Raw genomic sequence first — 21,372 nt, 5'->3', positions numbered from 1 at the left:
TCAAACAACAAATATAACTTGCGATCACTTTTAAATGTATTCTAGAGCTGTGTTAATGATCAGTGACTCACAAGTGAAGTAAGCACCGTCATGCAAAGTGCTGCTGTCTGTTGAGCCCTGTAGCTGACACCGCGGCAGGCCTTGGTCACGAATATTCCCAGTGTAAACAGTGAAACAACCAGTGCTGTGCGCTCACTTCCGAACGGACTCGTGCTGATTCGTGTCTCACAGGCGTAAGCGTGTTTTACTATAGATGAGTGGGTGTTTATGAATATGGTTGTGCCACCACATTCCAAAACTTTTACAGAGTGGTGAATATTTGAAGAATGGGGAGGGAGCCTAAGCAGTCTTTCTGATGTTGTGTTAGTAATAGGGGCTTTGCATTATTTACAAGGCAGCGTTATTCCACTTAAAATGGCTGAACCCAGTCTGGTATATAAGGCCCCCTTTCACTCTCTACTTAGCGTGAAAGGGCGGGCAATGGGTGTTGTGGTGGGTGCAACACCCATTGATTTTGATGCTGCTCCATATTTACAAAGGTGCCCCTTCCTGCACATAAACAATCAATAAATTAATGATGTTTTGCAATTCTATGTGTGCTGAATTAAACAGCACACATAGAAGTTACAAAACGCCATTTCAGATTGTTTATGTGCAGGAAGGGACCCCTTCCTGCACATTGACAATGTTCACCTGCAACGCTGGCACCCTTGCACTATCGTGCAAGGGTGTCTGCATTGGTGCTAGATGGCAAAATTAGCACCAGCGCAGGGGGAAACACAGGGCTGCACCGTAGCATTGTTAATACGATGCAGCCCTGCGTTTCAGAAGTGGCAGAGGGCAACGTTAATCCAAGGAGGCTAACTCCCCACTCCACCACTTACTTGTAAATATGCCCATTCATTTTTAAAGATAAGCCAACTGAAGACATGGGGGCATATTACCAACAACTAGCGATAATTATCGCTAGGTTGGCTTAGCAGCAATATTTTTATCGCCGAGCTGCGGCGATTTTTATCACTTAAGAGCCTTGATATTATCAAGGTTTATCTCCTAAGCGATAAAAAACGGCCGAAATGCATGAATATCGCTGAAAAGTCAGCGATATTCATGCATTACCGAGCAAATGCTCTTAGCCATGTTATCCACCTCCCATTGGACAACATGGTTAAGAACTGCTCAGGGCAGGTGTTAGCTTTTGGAGATATTCGCGCTTAGCGCGAATATCTCCAAAAGTTGGTAATAGGAGATAGCGATGTTAGCGACTGTTTCCAGTCGCTAACATCTTGGCACGCCCACTTTGCATGTCATTAGTGATAAATATCACTGACATGCAAAGTGGGGCCCAAGATGGTCGCTATCTCCTACTAGCTGTCGCTAACTGGTGTTAGCGACAGCTAGGTAATAGGGAGATCATTTTATCTCCGCTTTCTTGGCTTTTAAAGCCAAAAAAGCGGAGATAAACCCCCTTGATAATATGCCCCTGAGTATTTTGTTTGTATTGGCAGGAAAGATTACAACGCACATAACACAATTCTCCATTCTCCTCACACACCCCCCAAACCTCCAAAAACATTTACAGTTGAATATGATATGACCCCGCAATAGCTCAAATTTCTCAGCCATGCCAGCACAAGACATCTCGGAGCACTCTCAGCTTCCAAGGGCAACAGAGAAGCAGCTGCAAGGGCTTGGAAATGTTACCCAGATATCTCAAATTATGAGAATTATAATGGTTTTCACGCGCAAATAAAAAAGAATATAAGGTGCACACAAAATGCACGTCCGCACCTGCTCAGCACCACAATAATTTTCGTTTCTTGCATTGTTGAGCTGATTACTGGATCCAGACGATAGAAAACGGGCACTTTTCTCCAGATGGTATCAGAGCAGGGAGTTAATTAATATTTAATTGTGTTTTGTTTCTTTCCTGGGTTAAAATTGGTGTGTCCGGTGCTTGGGTTCGATGGGGGTGGGGGAGGGGGCGTGCGCGGACTGCATGCCATGAACCTGAATGAACCGCACTGCGCTCGCTCTGTGAAGTACAACACACACCCGCTCAGTGATCAGCTAATTAGCAGCACACATGATTAGGATATTATGGTTCTATGTATTCAGAGGAAGGTTTCATTAGAATGGGAAGCTGTACCCCAGGGCCGGCCTTAGGCATGTGCAAGCTGTGCACAGGGCCACCAGACCCCAGGGGCCTCCACATCAATATATATCCTTAATATAATAATCCTCTGAGGATGGATACATATTTGTGTGGCGGCCCCTGGCAGGGATTTGGCGGCCTCTGGCTCTATTCCACTTCCAAACAACCTGACCCCCCCTCTTCACTGGCCTCCGTGCTCCGCCCCGCCCGGACCCCCTCTTCTGGGGCCCCCTACCTACGCTTTCTGCCCAGGGCCACCATGAACCTAGAGCCGCCCCTGCTGTACCCCTCTACTTGCATGCAACATTCTTTGCATACGTGAATCACCTTTGCGCACTGCACGTCTTTGGATACACATGAAGGGGCGAAGAAGACATTTGCTGTTCTGGTAAATTCACAAGATCTTTTAATCAAATAATTTAACATTTATAAAGATTGCCCGATTTTCCTGATAGAAGCGATTACTAGAGTTGCTGCAGAACAGGGGCAGCAATAAAGCTCAGCATCACTGTCCTGATTATTTGAACCTAGCCCCGCCTAAGCAGGCACGCTCTTTATTTAATTGCAACACGTCAAACGCTGGTCCAAACCGTTCCAGACGCTGACAGGTGCAGGGCCGGACTGGCCGTAGCGGGCACAGGGCAATCTCCCGGTGCGCCGCACGGGTGGCGGCTGGTTTTGGGCCCCTGGGGGGGGGGCGTTTTTCTTACAGGGCCGTTTTTGCAGCATAGCTGAAAAATCGTCCCTGTAACAAAATGGGCAGAAAACCGGCCCTGGCAAAGAGCTCGGCGGCACCCCCGAGGGAGGCCGAGCACTTTGCCAGGGCCGGTTTTGGTTCCCAGTCCGGCCCTGGACAGGTGCAGCTTCCGAAACTCCCTGCCATGACATTCCCACAAGGCACGTGCTACTACGCGGGACCCGCAAATGCACATTTCAGATACTTAACCAACATGTTTTAGAACTGAGGTGTACTGTCAGAACTTCCTACCTTTCCTATGTTCCCAAGAAGTGTGAGGTGCCGCTGGCAAGTGCTGCCAACGCACCGGAGTGCACAATGTTGGGGTTGGCAACTGTGACCTTACGCCCAAGATTGAAAGAAAAAAACTCTTAAAACTGATAATTCGCTTTCTCACTGCCACATGGTTCCAAGTAATGTTGGGGTTGGCAACTGTGACCTTACGCCCAAGATTGGAAGAAAAAATAACTTCTAACAAGCCTGTTTGTAGCGCTTCTCCTTTTTTTAGGTCTCGGCTTAGAGACGCGCGAAGCGGCGCGTTCTCGGCAGAGAACTATAGCAATCGTTTCAGCCGACAAAGGGAGAAAAGAGCTGGGCAGGCGCCCAGCATTCTGAATGGGAGAGGGAGGGATAAGAGCTGGCCACGCGCGGATTTGGTCGCGTGCACGCTCATGGCGCCAGCGTCTCCGCCGCGTGCCGATGACTGCTCTCTTCCTGGCCGGCTTCACGGAAGGCAGCATGCTTGTTATCACTGCCCACGTCCACCACTTCACTTGCTATGAAATTGTGAAGGAGGAAAAAGCATCGGTGAATGGAGTCGCCGGAGGTAAGCGGCAAGCTGAGGATCGGGGAGGTTTACAAGTCAGGCTGCTCTGTACAGGTTGCATTAGGGGGAATGGGCCCCTAACCTAAATCTGATCAGGTCCGATAGACGAGAACGCATTGACCCGGCAACACCAGGGCCTGTAAATAAATCACAGAAGAGCTGCGCCTATGTGCCGCAGTGTGAAGGCCAAATTTCGGCTTTTTACGAGTAGAATGTAATCGACATAAAAACGACACTGCTTAACACCTCAAAGAGTGCACACTACAATTACTTTACAAGTGTGAACACCTCTACTGTTGGTCAGAAGGCCTCAGTGTGATTTTAACTGCTGTGCATGGAAAATGCCACGGCCATAAACCTTATGTGCAGATGAACAGAGTATCTTAAAAAAAAATATTTAAATTGTTCTGGGAGTGGAGGGGCGTCTGGACTGACTCAACACACACGTTTAATAGATGGCATAAGTCACACTGCACATATGCATCTATAACATGTGCACCCACACCTGACATACAGAAAGTGCTATATGGTATATAGAGATAACTCTAATCACCAGTCTCTTCTTTGTGTGACTTTACATCTTGTACATTTGCAATTTTTCCTGTTTGTATCTTTTATGTAGCGCATGTAATCCTTAGTCCTTATGTTTTGCAACTGGTTCTTATGTAAAGCGTTTTGACACCTTCGGGTAAAGTTTGCGCTATATAAAATCACGTTAAATAAAAAAAAATAAAAAAACATACAATTTGGGCAGTGGTGACTCCTCTGCGAAGATGGAGGTACGCCGCACAACTACTCTTTGAGGAGTGGAAAAAGGAAAAAAAATTATAAGAATGCAATGTTATTATAATTGTATTTTTCTGTACTGAGGGAGGTTTACAGGGCGGGCTGGGCTGCCATCACATCCAGCAGGGGAGGTGGTTGGAGCACTTAAGTGTGCATGATGGTTTAGCCGGCTATCTTAGACTGGCCAAACAGTCATGTATGTTCTCCACCAGCTGTAGTGTACAGCCTGAGTGGAGAACATGCACAGGCTCATATTCCCAGTCTGAGCACCGAACCACAGTGCTCAGACCAATCATGACGCTACTGTTAGGGTGGCAGCAGCATCATGATTGGCTTAGAGAAGCTTTTGTGTGCTTCCTGCTTCCGGCAGGAACAGAAGAGGGCGAAGGTGAGGCCAGCATGCAGGTAAGTCATTGATTTTTCTACCACACCGCCCGCTCCACCTGTACTTTTAGGTGGCAGCCGCCACTGAGTTTGGGAACCACTGCTCTACCCACACCTGAACCCTAAATTCACCTTTACCTCCCTTTCTCTCTACCCACCCCTGATCCCTATAATTCAGACTTTACACCTATCCATCCCGAACCGTAAAATTACTTTCACCTTCACCCCCCCTTTATTTCTATCCACTCCTGAACCCTGAAGTCACTCTTTACCTCCCTTTACCTCTATCATCCCTTGAGCCCTAAAGTCATCCTTGCCTCCCTTCACCTCTACCCACCGCTGAACCCTTAAGCCACCATCACCTCCATTTATCTATACTCACCACAGAACCCTAAAATCACCCTTACCTCTACCCGATCATAAACCCTAACATAATTCTTTTTAACAAACATAAAAAGTTAAGTCTGTATGGGAAATGCTGTTTCCCCTCAGGCAGGAAACATCTGTGTCCTTCCTTAAACACTTACCTGCCTTCAGCCTAGCGCCCCTAAATGTTTTGGTGGCTCTTTCAATTGTTGTATGCCTTTCAGTATATTTAACCGCTCTTTGACAGTTTACCCCCTCAACCCCACATCATATACCTTTGACCTCGCCGGAGGCACTGTATTTACTGACAGGGGGCTTAGAGCCTGCCCATTGATTACCATTGGTTGGCTTCATCATCGCTTTCATTTCCTTGCTTGTTTTTGGTCAGCGAGTGCCGGCTTCACTTCCTCTTCGTGTGTTTGTCCTTACCCTGGAGAATGGCTCAAGTACTGCTTCCCTTGCCCAGTGTCCTTCCACTGCTTGATGTTTTCAGGGGTACTTTTTTCTTTTACTTGCACCGCCTTGCTCCACCCTCCTGCATGCTTGTTTGCCTTGCCCCCACACCAGTCTCCTGCGTTGTTGCTTGTCTGGTCCACCCCCACCCCTCCCTGTTGTTGCTTTCCCCCTCCTGTCCTGCCAGAATTAAAGCACCCACAGGTTGCACCAATGGGTTTGACAATACTACAAAGATGCAGAGGCTCTGTGTTCCCTGCTGTGAATAGCCTTCCTGGCATTGTCTTAATGGGGCCAACGCGGCAAACATCAGCTCTGATGTAAGATAATTAACTTTTTTTTCTGAAGGTAGAGAATAATCCCATACTAAGAAAATAGATCACTGCCCATCCTATTTAGCACTGACCTTGTCACAGAACTGTTTCCCTAATTTTCAGCCATGTTGCAACATGGCTAAAAGAAATTGACAAAGCCAATAGCTCTCCCATAGGTGAAACCTATCGCATTTACCAATGCCTGTTAGAAATGCTGTAGAGATAGATCCCTTGTCCATAGAGTACCTTAAGTGGGTTGGGCTTGCTATGCTTGCAAGTTATAGTTAGGGGACGTATTTATGTCCCCACTGTTTCAAATGTCACCAGCTGCAGTTCTGGAAAGTAGGACTGGAGACAGTAGGATACAGATATGTGTTCACACACACAAGTAGAACCTGAATTAACTTTATGTTTCTCTGTTAAGTGACACCTCAAAATGATTGTGAAACAAAACACTCAGCTTTAAAAGGGCAGAGATCATTATGTCTTCGTTGTCAAACATTATACATAACCACACTTTAAATTCAGTCATGATAGCAATTTAATCCGAAGGGCCCAGATTCCTGTTTTATGGAATTCCAATGCTGCAGTTTTGGGCCTGTGGAATTACCCATACTGGATGGACTGTCTGCATGGATTTCCTGCAATTGCTGGTGCTCATTAACTGTGCAGACCCGGAGTTAATAGACCTCATTCAACACGGTATTCCCTATTTCAGGGGGGTTTGATGCACCCTTTTCTTTATGTGGTTTCACCAGCCCGAATATTCAAATTGATAACATTGGATCAGGTATTCCAGCACTTGGAAAATCCAGGTGCTGGGAAATATGGCCTCTTACAATGGTCTGAAGCACAAATCTGCATGGGAATTCCACATGTCACAACTAATAATCAGGATCCAAAATAGCAGGGGCCTTATTTATGAAGGCCTTGCCCCGCCGGTGCGTCACTTTTTCCCATGTTATAAGTGACGCACCGGTGGCGCAAGGCCTTCATAAATAAGGCCCCAGGTATTTTGCCTTATAGGTCCCCATTCACAATAATATGTTCCTGTTCACAGATGTCACACGCCTTGCCTTAGGTGTGAATGACATCAATTTGAGGGATGATGGACGGAGCGTTTGAGCAAATCAAACCCTCAACCCCAGTCAACTGATCTGGGTTCAATCCATCATCATTCTTTAGCTCACTCCGCCACCCCAGTTCAGACATGGCCATGTCTGAACTGGGGTGGCGTGGTGAGCAAAATAACGATGGATTAAACCCAGATCTGTGACTGGGGGTGAATGCTTTTGCCAATGTGCAACATTCCGTCCATCATCTTGTGTGTTTTACTTACAGAACAGAGCCATAAAACGTTTAATTCAGCGTGTTACCATGTTGATACTCATGAGGATTTCACTCCCAATGCCCTTACTATGCATCAGATGATAACAAACCTCATTTAAGAGTTTTACGTGTTTTGTTGCATTTGGTAGATGATGGGTGTGATTAAAAAACGTATCCCCTATCACATTTTGACAATTACGCTCGGCAGCACTTACAAGCCTGTTTGTCCCTAAGTTTCGGAAAACTCGCCTAGGGGGCAAATCCTTGGCGGTTAGAGCGGCCATTATGTGGAACACCCTGCCAAACCAACTACGGCATACGATGGATCTGGCCATTTTTAAAAAACTATTAAAAACACATCTGTTTAAACAAGCCCTCTAGATTCCCGGTGTATGCTGTCTTTGTTTCCTCTACACGCCAGGACAGTCTCGACTAACAGTGCGCGATACAAATCAGCCTATAATATAACATAACATAACATATTTCGGGAGGTCAAACCTTCCGGAACTTAAAGGTAGAAATAGGCCCAATATTTACAGATACAATGCTGATAAATCTGCATCTTATGTTTTGTTCAAGACTACAATTCTTCATTGGCGATACTATCACATCTGAAATATTACAAACAACTGGGGGCCATATTTATCAGAAACTAGTGGAGCATGGTGTTACGCCAAGATTGGTAACGACGCGCCCCATCAGTTTCAAAATGCAGGGATGCGCCGTCTTTACAAGAATACAGCGTACCCCTGCATTTCCCAAAGCGTTGATGCTAAAGAAGGTGCCTAGCACCAGCGCAGGCACCCATGCGCCATGTTGCAAGGGTGCTTGCATTGCAGGTGGGATTGTTTATGTACAGGAAGGTACATCTGAACATAAACAATGTTTACAGGTGATTTGCTATTTCCATGTGTGCTGCAGAATGCAGCACACATGGAAAGAGCAAAATACGAAAAGAAATGAAACATTTTTCCTCGTATTGCCTGCTAGACCAGGTATTCCCATGCAATATTTTAGGCTCTGCCGCATACCTTGTAAATATGGGGCAGCGTCATAAAGCAATGGGTGTTGCGGCAGAACGCCCACTGCAACGCCCATTGCACACCCCTTTCACGCTAAGTGCTGCTTAACCCCTTGCCTGCTGATGACGGAACCGCTCCTTCATCAGCTGCGGTGGTGCTGTGCTGATGACGGAGAGGTTCCGTCATGGCCCGCTCGGAGCGCCTGCGCGGCGCGAATTCTGCGCCTGCGCTGAGCGTTCCATTGAGCGGGGCGGGCCATGATGGAACCGCTCCGTCATAAGCACAGTGCAACCGACGCGGCCGCCCCACCCCCTTAGCACTGCGGCGGAATAGCCGCCACAGTGAAGGGGTTAATGTAGGGGCATTATTTGCAAGGCTTGTAAATAAGGTGAAGGAATTAACATCAACAGAATGTCGGAAAAAGTGACGTTCTGGTGGCGTTAACTGTTTGTAAATATGCCCATCTATGTCAGAATCTATTTATAACATAATTATTGAATCAACAAATGGCCACCTCATAATGTGGGCCAGCATGATGAAAGGTCCAGTTACTCACAGAAAAGGTTTTGGAATCAAGCATAGAAGTTCTGGAGTAAATCACACAAAAGTCAGAACTCCTTATAAACAATTTTGTGAATTGGTCCTAAGTGGTCTTTACAGAATATAACATAATAGCACATATTGTTCAGGTGACATGCATTAATATCACCCTTTCTCCTTTTCAGTGGGATGCCGGCTTCACCTTTGGTCTACTGAGCATCGTTGGATCCTCGCTACATTTTGCCGTTGCCATTGCGTCAATTCTCATTGGCCCGTATTGCTACTATTCTTTTGCGGGAATAGCCGGAACCAACTACCTTGGATATGCTATTACATTTCCCTTTCCATATAGCAAATATATGTCAGTGTGCATCGATCCTTTGCACTATGAGTCTTACCACTTGGTACTACAAATCGTAGATGTCTGCTCAAGCGTGTCCATCCTGGGCGCCTCACTGGCCTTGGTGATCAAGCTTACTGCAAGGCTAATTCATTCAGGGACTTTAAATGTAAGTATTGCAAGTACTACTGGAGATTTTTTAAAAGAAGAAGTGAAAATGATTAAATGTCTGATTCTGTGAATGGTGGTATCTGATTCAATGAATGGTAGTTACCTATAAAACTACCAGTAGGAGTGTTAATGGAATTTCCTCTATAAGTGTAATTTAAACAGAAGTCTTCTTCACTGGAGAAATGACCACTGTCATACTGGCTGATGTAATTTCTCCTGTGGAGAATCCTGCCATAGGAGGAAATGGTCTTTCTACTGTTTCGGAGAGTTATACGGTCTAAACATACCTCTAAGGCATTACCAAGTATAGTATGAGTTTTATATTAAAATGTTTTTGGTTGCCATTTTTGGGTATGGTGTTAACCAAGGTCTTTTATTAATAATAAAATTTATAAAGCACATGACTAACTCAATGCGAGGTGTTCCTGCGCTGGAAACAGATCTGCGCACCCTGCCTGTCGACTTTAAACTTTTGTGCACCCTGATCTAAAAAAAACACATTTAAAGTTTTTCCTGAAAAGATCTTCCGATCTCATTCAACAAACCAATAAAAACAGGGCATTCCACAGCTTTGGCACCAGGTAGCTTCTTTACCTTTGGAACAGTTGCCAGCAGCCCCCCTGGTGATCTTAGATTCCTCAAAGGTAGCAACTGTAAGTATCCCAGCCCTTTGTTAGAAAAAGCATTGTGACAGTAGCACAAAGCTTTAAAATATGTTTTTACTTATACTATGAATAATATATATATATATATATATATATATTTTCACTGAAAATACCATAGGTTTCAGGCCTTATATAGTTAGGAATTTGCATTTAAAAAACCTTGCAAATTCACTTAAAAAACCATAGGTTTCAGGACTTATATAGTTAGGAATTAGCAATTAAAAAACCATTGAAATTGCTCCTATATAGTTAGTTGTACTAACTATATTCCACTGCTGATGATGTCACATATTACATCATTCATGACATGGTCAGTGACATCACTGATGACATCTCAAATGACATCACTGATGACCTCACTGATGACACTTGCCTTACTTTTGGGATTCGTCTGGTCTCTGTTCGCCGCAAGTTGGAGGTTCGAGATTGTTATTTGAACTCATATATATATAGATATATATATATATATATATATATATATATATATATATATATATATATATATATATATATATATATATATATATATATATATATATATATATATATATCCACCTGTCACGCTCCCTAGGAGGAGACTCTAAGAATGCGGTAGGCAATGCCGGGGACTGTCTTAAGTATTTGTTTATTTAAACTAAATAAGTATTCAACAGATATCCTTTGAGTCCAGTTCAAAGCAAAACAAGTATTCCACAGACATTCTCGGAATCCATAAATAGTACAACCAATAGAAAAGGGGGGAGTTTGTAGGCCTCTTCAGTCTCTCCACGTCTTTACCCGGGGTCGGATACTTCTCCAGGGATCGGGCTCAGGAAGAAAAGAAAACAAAGAAAATTTCCAAATTCCTGGACGTGTTCTGGGGCGTATTTTAGGACGAAAAAGGGCAGGGGGCATGAGGAGATCACTGGGGAACCGTCACCCGTCTCAAACCATGTGTCTAAACTACACCGAGAGTGAACTGGGAGTGCAACAGAGAACGCTAACAGCCCCGTGACCACCCTCAACCACCCCTACCCCGTCCCACCCCGTGAGTAAAATAATCCCCTTAAACGGCCCGTACCTTGTCCAGCCACACTTCTCCAGAAGTGCGGTGGGACGGCTCGTAGTAACGGTGGCCTCTTGGCGTGACGACCTCTTCGGTCGGGTCCTCTTCCGAACTCTGGCTCGTCTTCAGATGTTCCTGTGCAACGCCGTCCGTCTTCTTCACTTCTGGGCTTCTCTCCCCTCCGGCAATCGCGCATTCGTCTCCGTGTTGCGCTTCCTTATCCGCCCCGCCTCCTCGGATTGGTCAACCAGGTATGACGTCAGACTGTAAGGCGGTTCCGGCGAGGAAATCCAAGCGGCATTAAAGGGGCCGTCAGTGTCCTGCGGACGGGGTGGAAAGGAACAGTTAGTAAAGTCCACACCCCGTCCGTCAGTGTCACCGACCCAGTGACACCACCATAAGTTCACAAATATTGTGCGCTCTCAGTAAAACACACTCTGCACTGGTAAAGTAATCCACAAAGGTGTTCAATTCCACAACGCGTTTCAGCTTACTGCGAAGCCTTGTTCACGTGAGACGTGCACACACAAAAGGTAACTGATTGACAGTGGCATGAACACAAGAGAGGGATGCAGGTGCACTTCATAATGCTATAGCCTTGGTGGCAGACATGTTGGAATGGTTTTGTTAAGAAAGTACAGCTCATAGTACGTATCTAAATGCATATAAATGAATAAATGAAACTTTCGAATCAACTCATAATGTCACAGTGCTCTGTAGTACATAATAGAGGAAAGGAGCAAGAGGACACAAAGTGGTGTAAAATAGCCCAAGGCTGTCTGCTGAGCCATTGTACTAAATGCATACAAAAATATCCATCTTTATCGATCTGCGCTACAAAGTGCAGATTGATAAAGTTTTTGTAGCACAGATCGATAAACTTTTCGTATCGCAGATCGATAAAGTTGGATATTTTAGTATGCGTTTGGTACAATAGCTCAGCAGACAGCCTTGGGCTATGCTACACCACTTTGTGTCCTCTTGTGTCCTTTTGCTCCTTTCCTCTATTATTTACTACACTGCACTGTGACATTTCACATGAACAAGGCTTCGCAATAAGCTGAAACACGTTGTGGAATTAAACACCTTGTGGATTACTTTACCAGTGCGGAGTGTGTTTTACTGAGATTGCACAATATTTGTGAACTTTTGGTGGATTGAATTGCCGGCATCCTCCGCCGGCGTGTGCGCCACTTCTCACGGGTCTGGCGGTCTGAAGGACCACAAAAAACTGTGAATATATATATATATATCTATATAAGTAAAAATGTAAATGTTTGTTTGTTCAAAATCGTAAATCTCCGAAAGTTCTTCACCGATTGCTTTGAAATTTTGACACAACGTTGGATTCGAATACGCAGGTGTTTTTATATACAAAACATTGGATTCGAATACGGGTGTGTCGAATACGTGCGTGTTTTTAATCAAAAGCCCAAACAGACACATAAAAATGTCAATGTTAGTTTGTTGAAAATCCCTTGTGGGAAAGAGTTGATTGTTAATTTTCATGTTGGTACTTTCTTATTGGGGTAATTTACACATTCATGAGGACCCTCAAGCTGCCCATCAACCTGAGTTTCACATTTTCGCTTTGTTTATCCTGGGAGTGAGGAAACACAGGCACATTTTCACAACTTTTGTTTTTCCTATCCTCTATAAGTACTACCACATAAGAATTAGAAGACTACCTTCCTGATGAATATAAGGATCTTTTATCATATAATTGCCCTTAGAGGTTGCATCATGGAATATTGCTAATTGATATATTAGGAAGCATCAGCGCTATAGACTTAGATTAGGAGTACAGCGCCCCCAAAACCATGGTACCATAGCGGTCAGAGACCCCAATAACACCACCACCGCCAGGATCATGGATCCGACGCCAGTGTGGAATGGAGGCTGTGCCACTGCCGGCAACACCGTGCCAATCACAACGTGCACCACACCATGAAAAGGTCAGCGGAAAGGCAAGGAAGGGGCTCCAAACAGGGCCACTGAGTGTTTTATCCCATTGGGCATTGTGGCTGGAGGCCCATGTCGTGCCCCTCTATGCCTGCATTGTTATGTGCGAACTGTGTGCCATGCATGACCTGATGCATGGCAACAGTGTGTGCATGACACTGCAGGCTCTGCAATGCGGCGGCATTGCCTTCAGGCTCTCTCTGTGATCAGAAGCATGCCGCTGCCGCAAGACAGCCGCCAGCACCCCGCCAGCACAGTGTTAAACTCCAAATGCAGCAGTCGGGATACAACCAGCTTGGCAGCGTTCTCCTGACACTGTGCCCTGCCGGTCCGACCACCAAGGCCATAATAAGGCTGTTAATCTTTGGCTTAACCAACTCAGATCTACTGTGTTGGGTATTACAGTCAGAACAATATAGGGGCCCATTAGAATGTCGGGCGGATCACCACCACCAGCATGGCGGTGGCGATCCGCCCGACATTCTGTCCCGCCCGCATGCAAATTCCCCCCGCCATATTACTATGGCGGGGGGACCGCAGGGACGGAAAGACTGTCCACTGGTTTTCCGCCCAGTCGATTCGTCGACCGGGCAGAAAAGCTTTTAATATGGTGGTGGTGTCTGTTAGGCACCACCAGCCATATTAGGATGCAGGCGGGGATTTGCCTTTCCGTGGCGGCGCCACGGAAAGATATGCGGTCTTTAACATGGATTCGGGTGGTGGGGGGTGCACATGTACCCCCCTGCATTTGCATGTACAAAGTGGCAGGCACCGAGCGGTGCCTGTCACATTGTGCATCCAAATCCACAACTTGCATTTTTGGCATTGCGACGGGCAGTGCTTTCAGAACCGCCCATCGCAATGTTAATAATGCGTGATTGGCCTGACCGTGTGGCTGGTGCATCCTAATTGCATGTGAAAGACCGCCGCATGCATTGCGGGTGGTCCCATTTCCTGGGGCTATGGCGGGCGGACAAATCCGCCGGCCATACTAATGAGCCTCTTAATGTTCATCGTAAGAGAGCTAAATAAGGATTATCCTAATGCATATCTTCTTTCCATTCAGTTTTCTCTGTTAGGTCTCCAACACCAAAGCCAGAGCCTACTACGCCAATCTGTGAGGCTCCATGAAACATGTACCTGCCTAAAAGGCTTTAGCACAGTGTAATAACAATCTATCTTTGAAGGTGAATTGCCTTTAATACATGCATTTCAAAATTTTTAAGTCAGGTCTACTGGTGTGGTCAAAATGTTTCATAAAAAACAGATGAAGCCTAAGGAATCTGGCATAACTTTTCCCAATGAAATGAGAAGGCTCATAAGCTTTACTGTTGGCTTGACACAACAACTTACACAGGCCTTTTGAAGTGTGCATAAACTGGCACCCATCATGCTACAAATATACAATGACAAATATGTTGATGAATACAGTTTGCAAAACTATATACGACAGATCTCAATAGCGCCTATCAAGAATCACCACAGTGAAAAACCCCAGGGTTTGACACAGGGATGTAGGGTGGCCAACACCAGTACCTTTTTCTACTATATTAATCTGTGAGGTCACTTGTAAACAAATACCTGTCTTTAGCCTGTAACACAATGTGATAACAAAAACTGTAAAAGGCCTAGAGACTTTCACAAATGCATTTCACAATAAATAAACTAGGTCTAATGCCTTTGTCAGAATTTACATAATAAGCAAACCAGGCCTATGGCATCAGTCATAACTTTTCCCAGTGCAGCAATCAGAACTGCAGCTTGCCACCATAACAAACTCAGTCCTACTGTTTTGAGTGTAATCTTACCCACAAGGAAAATATCAGTCACACATTCATGCAATTACACATGCAGTAGCTAACCCAAGTAACTATCTGTCCTAAAAGGGCCTAGCAAGGATTCTTACGGAGCAAATCTTCTGTATTCACGGTTTGTCACAGGGTGTATCCAACACCAAAACCTTTGCCTACTACAGTATTCTGTGAGAATTCATGTAACAAAATTCTTCTCTGCAGGCTTTCACAGAGAGTAATAACAATCCGCCCCTAAATGCATTGATGTAAAGATGTGGTTTTCACAATCAATAAGTCAGGTCAAATGCCTTTTTTTTATAAATCATTTTTATTGTCATTTTCAAAAAAAGAACAACAGTACAGTAGTATCTATTGCGAGTGTAGCTTAACATCCATTACATATACATCTTGCCATGATCAGTGGCTTACCATTATACCCAGGTCAATCCTGCTGTAATGAGCACACGTTTGCACTAGCCAAAAAGTGCAAAACAAGCACAGTTTGCAGTGGAAGCACAAACCTTCAGCCCAATCAAATCTTGTTAAAAGGGGCACCGACATTAGGGTGGAGCCTAGACCCATCCCTTAATAGTACTCAGATTTTTTTTTATAGATAACCTATGGTCTGGCAACAGCTGCACTGTTGAGCCAGACTTAAAAATGGCTACCAAGAGTACATTCACTAACTCTGAATTAGCTCATGCTCACGCATTGAGTGAAACACAAAGGGCTTCATAAAGATTTTGGTGGGGACTTGAAAACCTCCAATCTCTAGAGGAAACTCTAAATGCCGTATACAGTCCACCAGATGAATTTCCTCCACAATATCAATCACATGGTGTAGGAAATTCAGATGATGGATTTTACTTCGTATGTAGAATTTTCTCCAGAAATCTGAGAATTTTTATTTCCCTGCAGACTCTAAATGAGGCTCCAGGTGTACCACTGAAGGTATGCCTGGTTTGTCTTAGGAACAGGGTTAGCGTCTTTTATACTAGAATCATGGTTTATCACTTCTACTGCCTCTGGGGGGGTCTCTGGTGGGGCCCTGAACTTTTTTGGCCCTGTCTCATAAGGCACCCTTGGGGTTATACTGACTATGTATGCACCAATTCTAAGTTCTGCACATTTAGGGCTTACTTCGAGAGCATCTTTGCCTGTGTGCTTTGGTCTGTAATGTGGCACAGGGCACAGGCCACAACATAGTGTGTATTATTGCAGAAGCTCACATTTTGTGCCCATATGGCATAGGCACAAACTGTGAGCCTGTATAGTTCACATTACAGAAGGGGCCATAAAACTACCTTTGTTCTGTCTGCTATACGAAAGTGTCCCTCAACTCAAAAAAGCAGATAAAATAGGGTAGTTACCTGGGGTAGGTCTGAATTCGGGCCCTTAGTATCTAAAGTTTGCTACTGGTGCTCTTTTAAAAAAATATCTTTTCAGTGTGCTTTTTATTAAATTTAAGAAGGAATGATTTCTATCTTTTTCCTAAACCGGGGTTCTAAAAGTCGGTCCTGGAGGCCCGGATACATACCAGATTTTTAAGATAACTACATTTATCTAAATGGGGAAATGCTAAAATTATGACGCATCTGGACCTCAAGGACTGACTTGGGAGAACCCTGCCATCAGTGGCGTAACAAAACGTGAATGGGTCTATCTGCGAGATATGCTGAAGGGACCCCTCACACTCACATCAGTAGGGGCAGACTACGGTTAAGCCTGGGAGCCCCCACGCACCACGGGGGGCCTTTATTATGCCCCTGCCTGCTATAAACATTTCCGGGCCATGCGATGTTCCTGTGCAGATCCCTCTTTGTTAACACATCTTGGGATGCTTTGATTCCTAGGCCATCATTATAACTCAGACGAAGCAGTATCCCAGTTTACTGAGTGCAGGACTTCATCTATAAAAAAAAAAGATTGCTGAAAGCAGGTGGAAAATGCATTTGGAGAAACCACATATGATAAAGGAACTGGTATTTCCATGGTTGGCATGTTATTCCCCATTCAAAAGCAGGCAACACGTGATGCCGGGTAACTGGAGGGGAGACACAGACTGAAGCATTAACCCTGACCCTGGTATCCCCCTCCCTCCCTTTAATTAACAAGAATCTCAGACTTAGGGTGTTTGTGCATTTTATAATCCTGTAAATTTTTCTTTGTGTCTTTTAGGGACCAAAGCACGCCTGGTGAAAGAAGGCTTCAGCGCATGTGCTGCATCGCTAGGCGAGACCTAAAAATGAAAAACCTGGACCAAACCATTTCAAGACATATTTTTAATACCATGACGGATTCTTCTGGCATTCATATGATGACATCAGGCCTGCTACAATCACGTCATTCAAGTGTAGTATTGAGGAAACACGTGCTTTTTTACTTTAGGGTTCATCTGCCCCAAGGATTAGCAAAATCCGGTTTTGGAATGATCAAAGAAAATACAATAACTTTCTGTGAAATTCATTGTGACCTGTTCATGAGGATCAGCTGAACACCTGGTTGGAATTTGACTTTGGGTAATATTTCCTATTAGTAGATTTCTAAAATGCAGAACAGCTGTTAAAAGTTTGTATTTGATAGGCTTGTTCACGAAATCTAAAGTGATGTTACACCTAGTGTGATGTTCTGAAGATCAGAAGTGATAATGTACCAGAACCATTGATAAAGTTACTGAAAGATTTCCCATTAAGAGTAAATGTGAGTGCATCGTGCAAATGTATAATGATGTAACGTCTGCATCACTTGAGAATCAGTTGTCGATATACAAAAGTAGGCATGTGTAAAACGATGCGATGAGTCAGCAAAATGTATGACCTACGGCTGATAAATTACACATGTTGTGAATATGCATAAGTAAATTATATGTTTGTTCCTTCATCAATGCTTGAGTTGTAAAATTTACTAAATTAGGAATTTGTCAAAAAAAGTAAGTGCCAGGGCCCTTCTGGGAGGTCACTGTAGCCCGCAGCACTCATTGCCCCTCCTAGGCTGCCAATGGCAGAACCATCACTAGTGCTAACCATGGCACTGCTAAAGTGTGACAATCCAGCCTATTCAAAGCAAACCCAAAGCTATAATAATGTGAGAAACAGATGGTATTCATTTTTAATGTATAATGACATATTTAACACTGTTGTTTGGCTTATCTCAAAATTTAACAGACAGCGCCACCGTGTGGTGAACTGTCACTAGAGTCCATGCTGTCAATTAAGTGCTGGTGCCAGGCACTGGAAACCACCAGCTCAAATTAAGCACTGACATAATTTAGGCCTAATGCGGTAACCCTGGGTGTACCTATGGTATCCAATACGTTCAGTACCCGAGAGAAGATAGAGTAAAAATGTCAGACCTTATTTAGAGTTTGGCCAAAAGGATATTCCATCAAAACATGGCAGGCACTTACATCCGCAGTAATGCAAGTGCCATAGCTCAAAAGGCGCCTGTAATGCAGCAGATGGGACATCCACCACGTTTGTGGCAGAGTACCCCATCCGCCAAAGTAAATAAGGGCCTTAGAATTTAGTATTGCTTCAGTTACATACTTTTCACCCTGAATAAATATAATTTTCCTGTGGCTATTTCTTTCAACATCATGTGACAATGAAGCATGTTGATACACTTGGACACACCTTCTGCATTACGTAAGCCTCGTCAGTTCAGCTATCAGGCAGATCTTCTGATGATTCTGAGAAGGGCACTGGAGAACATGTATGAATTGTCACTGTGGGGGTATTTTCACATTATAAATGTATTTCCTTGACCCATCCCTTCCTCTAGCCCAGTCTAGCTTTAAACAAGCATTGGTAATGTATCGGTTTCACCTATATAATGAATAAAGGGCTGTGTTCATCAATCATCGTTCGGGAGAAGGAGAGAACTCCCTGACAGATAACATGGGAGTGGGTAGGGCGCAGCAGGTAGAGCTGCTGACTTGAGAGCTGGGAGTCCTGGTTAAAGTTTTGGTGGCACGGGGCAACATTCTGTGATTCTATGAAAATAACGTTATCTCTCTGAGTGATAAATTGTTATATAAATATGCTGCAATACTAAAAGGCAAAACTTTATAAAAATATAGTTCCTAAAAGTCAAAACTTTATAAAAATATAGTTCCGCCAAAGCAGATGTTAACATTATTTCGGTAGCGGGAAACTGATAAGAGAAGCTGATGAGGAACAATCATTGGTAAATGAAGGAAAATATGCTACAGCCAATAGAAACTGAGGAAAGGTAAGTGGCACATACAGGAACCAATGAGAAGCCATTTAAGAGAGGAGGCAGTAAGTCCCTTTAGTTTATCTTAAAAAAATTGATTTCTCAAGCACAGCTCAAGTGCTGTGCAGGCGAAACCTAAAAACGGATGCACACTGTGAACATGTGACTTGTTTACACCATGCACAAGCTACTTCCTTCCACCTATGCAGAAGATTTAAGTAAGTCCCACTTTGTGAGTCATACATACATACAGTGTGCTAACAGAGAATATGGCTTTTGCCATGTGTAAATCTGACTTGCTACTGAAGGAAGCTGTATAAATTGGTCCCTCGCTTTATGTGCTTTTGCAAACTGGGTACCTAGAACTAGGGCTGTGCAAAATTCACATAATTTTCCTTTCTGTAATTACTTGAAGCTTTGAAAAATTGTAGGACATGCAACCCAGGAACCCAGCACTATATTTTACCTCGAAATGCATCCTTGCATCCATTTTGAACATGAAGTTGCATTTTATACTAAAAGAATAGAGCAAAAAACACATGTATCACAAAAAACAACCACTGAGTTTTCTTATTTTTTGTTGTACACAGGCAAGCTAAATTTATTTTCTTGTAGAGATTTCAAATTACTCTATATGGCACAAAGGTGTCATTTATGGAATATTGCGTAATAATCGTAAAACAAAAAGCCACTAATTTTGCTAGATTTCGACTGCGTGAGGAAAATTTGGGCCAACAAAAAACACAGCAAACATCCTTAGCATGAAATACTAAATTATTTTCATTCTTCAACATATTCCGTATTTTCTCTGTATAGTTGCGCATATAATCTAGTCGGAAGGGGAGAGTGTATGGTGTCCTTCCACTATTTTCATGAGAAAGATTCTGTCCCTGAGACGGAGGGTGAAGAAGAAGACAGTATCCTTCTAATATGAGCTGTGCAATAGTGCCAGCATGTACCTTAGAACCATGGTTATTAGCTTGTGTAATAATTGCAAGATCTCCTAAGCCCTGGTCTTGGGGGTTCTCTGTCAGCATCCACTTTGTCATTGAGAATGCCATGGTTGGGGCCACCAGTGGAGCTCTCAGTTGTCTATAGAGGGAGCACCCACCATTGGCCTGAGACATAAGTCTCTCTCTCTCTCTAGTTGATTGAGAGATGCACTTTTACGTTTGTCTACTTTAAAAATCCACACAGGAACAAAATCATTAACCTTTCACCAGAGAGAATACAGTGCCTTTTTATGTTCTATTATTATTACAGAATTTCATTTAGTAGACATTTCATTGACCTTGGTAGGACAAAAGGCTAGGATGAACATGTCTAGAGCCAAACCATAGGTCGCAGACAGATAGTAGAACCACCTTACCAGGATGGGACGAGGTGGCAAATGATGAAGCATGTCCGATTACGTGAGTGCGCCTACCTCGTCCAATTCTTGGACTTGCCTTGTTTTACCTGGAGGGAGTGTGGCAGAAGGTGGGGAGAGTGCTGTTAGTTATAGGTGTCCTAGGAAAATTGTTCCACGCACCAGTAACGGTTGTGACACCAGTTTTTGTGTTTGGATGGATTCTCTGAGGGAGGCATGAACCTGGTAGTACCTCTTTCTCTATCTCTATGTTATATGATCACAGGCTGATATAATCAGGGACTATTTTGCATTAGCATTACCTCCTCGTCCGTCTTCCTCGCCACAGTAATCACCATTGAGCCTCCGGCTCCCACAGAAACTCCAAGTCAAGTTCTCATTCTAGTCTCCCTCTCCCTCTCCCAATATGGCCTCCGGTGGTGATAGCCAATCCCATAAAGGGATACAGAAACAGCAAAACGCTCAGTTTTTTTGTTTCTGCATTACTCCGAGTGCTGTGTGCCTGCGATGCAGGTGAGTGGGGCTGGGTCCGGCGTTGGCTGGACTCTGGTCCCTGTGGGGTTTGGTGTCGGGGAATGTTGGTTATGTTTTGTGTTTTATTTCTTTCTGTTCCCCTCATCTGCCAATTCTTCTGATCCTGCTCTAGCGGACTCAGAGTTTCGGGGGGATCGGTTCACTTGGGAACCGGCCTCTGTTACGGGGTAGCACAAGTCTTTGACCTGCTTTAGCGGTCTTTTTGAATTGCGCTGCTTTTCTCTAGATGCGCGTCCTTCACAGCGGACGTGGCGCGGTGATGATATTTGTTTTTCTTCCCCCGTTGGTAGGCGGTGTTGCTGAGCTTCTTCGCTTTGCCTTACCTGTTTGTTGGTCCTCAGCTGCATGTTTCTTTGTCGGAGGGGTC

The 21,372-nt window shown here is 44.2% G+C and overlaps 1 protein-coding gene across 1 annotated transcript in view; it reads left to right on the top strand.

Moving 5' to 3' along the window:
* The window catches only part of TMEM212 (transmembrane protein 212), a 66,129-nt gene extending 48,362 nt beyond the window's left edge, over positions 1-17,767 (top strand). The window contains exons 3-4 of the mRNA XM_086944940.1: positions 9,097-9,420; positions 17,066-17,767. Of these exons, the coding sequence (XP_086801066.1) occupies positions 9,097-9,420; positions 17,066-17,086 (345 nt within the window). The 3' untranslated portion in view covers positions 17,087-17,767. The remainder of the gene's footprint in view (positions 1-9,096; positions 9,421-17,065) is intronic.
* Positions 17,768-21,372: the final 3,605 nt, after the last annotated feature.

The sequence above is a fragment of the Lissotriton vulgaris genome, chromosome 11 (assembly GCF_964263255.1).
Source record: "Lissotriton vulgaris chromosome 11, aLisVul1.2, whole genome shotgun sequence".
Taxonomy (NCBI): Eukaryota; Metazoa; Chordata; class Amphibia; order Caudata; family Salamandridae; genus Lissotriton; species Lissotriton vulgaris.
This window is presented reverse-complemented; position numbering and strand designations above follow the sequence as displayed.